This window comes from Temnothorax curvispinosus, unplaced genomic scaffold (assembly GCF_003070985.1).
Source record: "Temnothorax curvispinosus isolate PA1 unplaced genomic scaffold, ASM307098v1 QBEX01003877.1, whole genome shotgun sequence".
Lineage (NCBI taxonomy): Eukaryota > Metazoa > Arthropoda > Insecta > Hymenoptera > Formicidae > Temnothorax > Temnothorax curvispinosus.
Genome location: NW_020213657.1, coordinates 24,118 through 28,263, shown reverse-complemented (window position 1 = coordinate 28,263; position 4,146 = coordinate 24,118). Strand labels below are relative to the sequence as shown.

Below are 4,146 nucleotides of genomic sequence, written 5' to 3'. Positions count from 1 at the left end.
TATGTGACCGCGGAGTAATTTCGTCGCTAAATGTATTTAAAATTGTCTGGCGCATTGAAGGCGAAGAAAAATAGAAATCGTTCGAAATTACATGCGAGAGTTTAATTACCCTTTTTTCATCGGAGCAACCATCTCGCGCTCGAACCCTTCCCTCGCCGCGGCGCGACGTCGCAAAACCTGAAAGAGAACATCGGGGAGAGAATGAGTGTCAAAAGAGCTCCACGCCGCGCGAGTTTCCAAATCAGAAAGGTGCGCGCGAAATTATCGCCGCGCAGAATTATATCGCGAGAAAATATTTACCTTCACTTCATCGTTCGCGTCCGACCGAAAGCTGTGTCTCGCCCGTCTCGCCGTCTCGCGACCGATCGTTAGGATTTTCGTAATCGTCGTCACCGTCGGCCGCGAGAATCTCAATCTCGAGGGAGGAGTGCAAAACGTGAACGGCAGGGAACGGCGACAACTTCGGGCGGCACGCGCGCCGCGCGCGCGAGCTCCGCGAGCCGCGAGGTTGAGGTTGAGAGCCCCGGGACACGTCATAAACAAGCAACATGGCCGACCGTCGCGAGTATTGACAAGGCGCATGCTGGTGTTTACAAACTGGACGAAGGACTCGGCTACTACTCGGCTTCGTCGATGAGACTCTGACCCTGTCGGCGGTCGCGCGACTCGTCCTGCCATGGCGCAAGCGAAGCTCGACGTGCCGGAGAAATCTGGCGGCGGCATTAAGGAGAAGGATAAGGATTCCGAGGAAAAGGAAGGTGCGTGTTTGTTATCGGTCGCTATGCTCCCAGGATGAATCATCGCGTACATCGCAATATAATTCGGGAAACTGTACTTTTTCGTAATATATTACATGATAACATACAGTACTATATAAGAAAAGTCAGGACTATTATTATATATTACAATATAATAATGGTTGTATATTACTTTGTAATATAATATATGTAATAGTTGCATCAGAGAGAGAGAGGAGAGAGAGAGATCTTTCAAGATATTATCTAATAAGAAATATTATGATGATTTATCTTTTCGATTTTTATATACATTTTAATTTATAGCTTTGTGTCGCTTTATTCAGGTCCCACCGTTGTGCCAGAATGCGCAGTATGCCTGCAGCCTTGTATCCATCCGGCACGATTACCCTGCAGCCATATATACTGCTATCTGTGCGTAAAAGGTGTCGCTAATCAGAGCAAGCGGTGTCCGATGTGTCGTCAAGAGATCCCGCCGGATTTTCTCGAGAGACCTCAGCTGGTGGAAGTGGAGGAGCCTCAGAAAGAGTCGGAACATCCCGAGGAAGAGTACCAGTGGTTTTACGAAGGTCGAAATGGTAAAATATCGATTCAATTGACGATTTATGTTTTGGTCAGCGCTTAAAATCTGCAATTGTGTTGTCTTTCTATGGGAAATTCGTATAAATATCTCATTCGATGTTATTATCTGTATGAATTTTCCTAGCTTGCGAATTCTCTTTTAAAACATTTATACATGGGCGCACAAAATTTGATATCCTACCCCTTCTTAGGTTGGTGGAAATATGATCCAAGGACAAGCAATGATCTGGAGACTATTTACAAACTAGGGGACGCGCAATGCGAACTTTTGATCTGTGGCATGCTTTACGTAATTGACTTTGAAAAGAAATGTCAATATAGAAAATACAACCCACGTTACAAACGTAATATCAAACGTGACAGAAAAGATGCTCCGTGCAAGGGTGTCTCGGGTGTACAATAACATTTGTAAAATGGATTATTTGTCCGTTAAGATCGAAGATACAATTCCAAGTCCGTACTTAACATACTCAACTATATTCATTGGTTTCATACAGCATTATACAAATACTATATACTACATACATTATAATGCATTGCATAAGTAAAAACGGTATAGGATATAAAATAGAATGTGTGCAAGAATATATATGCTAATTTATAAAGTATGTTATGAAAAGCTTTATAAAATATGTATGCAAAGATTCGACAGCTTTAACAATTAAAAGCGAAGAGTTAATTGCCATGATATAATGTTATACGATTAAGGCACTTAACATGAAAGAAATATCTCTTTTTTTTTTTCAATAAAACTATATTCTACTAAAAATATCTTTCTTTTTCTATTTTCCCAGCTGCAGTTTTTGACAACATGTCCTTTAATTCATTTGCAAATGATTGACCTGCATGATCTGTTATTTCCATTGTAACATGAAACAAGTGGTTTTTAAGTAAATTTTTCCAGGTTGGTGGCAGTATGATCAGCGTACAAGTATCGAATTAGAAACGGCATATAAGCAGGGCAAAAGGACCTGCGAGTTGCTGATCGCAGGATTCCTTTACATCGCCGATTTTGGTTCGATGCTTCAATTGCGTAGAAATGATCCCTCCAGACGAAGGAGGATCAAAAGGGATCTGTATAATGTTCCGAGAAAAGGAGTTGCCGGATTACGGCTCAACGTGCAGGACGAAGAGATCGTGAGGGAAATAAGGGGTGCTGAACGGCCAGCTAGTCCTGCGAGTGATAGTATGGGTAAGGCGCGATAAGTGAAATAATAAAATTGTTCGCCATAAGAATATCTTGGATCAAATTTGAAGAGTATTATCGTATTTGCAGGTACAGGAGATGGCACAAATACCCCCATACCGCCTAGTAATACGCCACAGACACCTGCAGGTGGGACAGCGAGTGGCGACGCTACACCTCTAAACGATAGAATAGATCAGAGGTCGGATTCCTTGCATCAGGTCTTGGAACAGATGCGTTCTTTAGTATTAAGAGAGCATCTGTCCTTAAACAGCGATAACGAATTCGAAGAGGATACGGAGGACGCGTCGATTTCGGATCATCCCACCCTTTCATAGCTACAAATATCGAATCCGTATTCGTCACAAATCGCGATAATCTTATTTCGGAATCTCCAATTCTTTTCCAAGCTCTTCGTATCGTTATTCAGCTCAATAAGATAGTATTCTATACAAATACACATCGTGTTTGCTAGAAGTGTATCAATGTATAAACTTTAGTGATCTAGCAAACTGGATTGCTCAACTACAACGTACGGGAATTGATATACAATTAAGTATCTCGAGTTAAGTATCTTAATTTAATAAGTCTTCTTTTTCTGCTTTTAATAACTGTTTAACGTCATATAATCAAGATGAGAAAAATATCAACCAAGTTGTCATCGAAGATAACGAGAGTTTGCGAAAAACAGATTTACAATTTACAAAATAACTACTTGTTGATGAATAATGTACTTAAAAGTCTAACTTTGAGAATTACTGTGTCGTATAGCAGTAATATAAAGCTGCTGTGACAACAATTAGTCGTATTAATTAAGATAAATATACTATAGCTATTCTAAAATGTATTAAAGTTTCTAATAAAAATGTGTTCATGCCTTAGAAAGGCGCGTAAAAAGAGAATATAATGAAAAAAAAAAAAAACAATTATTAAGAAAACCGAGTGCAATACTCGCTAATTGATAATTGCTAGTTTCGAATAAAATCTGTAATCTCTTCGATGTTTAGAAATGTCGAATTATCTTCTTCTCTTGTATCACACACTATCCTCTTCTATAGAAATAAAGGATGCATTTTTTCTCGGCAGTTTTATAACTTGTTCTTCGAATAAAATACGAACTCATAATAAAAAGATCCCTATAAGAATATTTATTTTAATACATACAAGATATATTTGAACATAAATGAATTAATATATGTAATGATATTTTAAAAAATATTTCGCAATAGGTCTGTTCGTTTTAACTGAATTTCTCGCACGGCTCATTTTTCCTCTTTTTCTTCTCACGTTGGAGAAAAAAAGAGAAAAGACGAACCGTGCAAGAAGGTCAACTAAAACGAACAGACCTATATTATTAACAAATTGCGACAATTGCGGAATTCTACAATATTAAGATATCGAAACGGTGGCAGAGAAATAGAAGGAAAAGTCGACGAACTACTGTTCGAAATACAAGGTTGCCTTTTATTATCTTATGCTTTTCAAGAATTTTCTTTGAAATATTTTAATCCCAAAATTTTATTCGCAAAGGATCTGTTATTCGATATATTTTTAATAAAAATATTGACATCTGTTATTATATTATACATATTATATTATTGTATTAATATATACATTGCATTA

The 4,146-nt window shown here is 38.2% G+C and overlaps 1 protein-coding gene across 1 annotated transcript; it reads left to right on the top strand.

The window, feature by feature from the left end:
• The first annotated feature begins 531 nt into the window (after positions 1–531).
• On the top strand, positions 532–3,608 carry LOC112452953 (E3 ubiquitin-protein ligase RNF146-like). Its single transcript, XM_025013429.1, has 4 exons — positions 532–758; positions 1,082–1,333; positions 2,242–2,529; positions 2,614–3,608. Exons 1-4 carry the CDS (start codon positions 677–679, stop codon positions 2,859–2,861), a joined length of 870 nt encoding a protein of 289 aa, XP_024869197.1. The 5' UTR covers positions 532–676; the 3' UTR covers positions 2,862–3,608.
• Positions 3,609–4,146: the final 538 nt, after the last annotated feature.

Bases quoted from the DNA above. Each gene is read 5' to 3' on its own strand.
- LOC112452953 (XM_025013429.1), top strand. From the start codon at position 677: ATGGCGCAAGCGAAGCTCGACGTGCCGGAGAAATCTGGCGGCGGCATT. The intron at 759-1,081 runs GTGCGTGTTTGT...CGCTTTATTCAG, and splicing joins GGATTCCGAGGAAAAGGAAG to GTCCCACCGTTGTGCCAGAA. The intron at 2,530-2,613 runs GTAAGGCGCGAT...TCGTATTTGCAG, and splicing joins TCCTGCGAGTGATAGTATGG to GTACAGGAGATGGCACAAAT.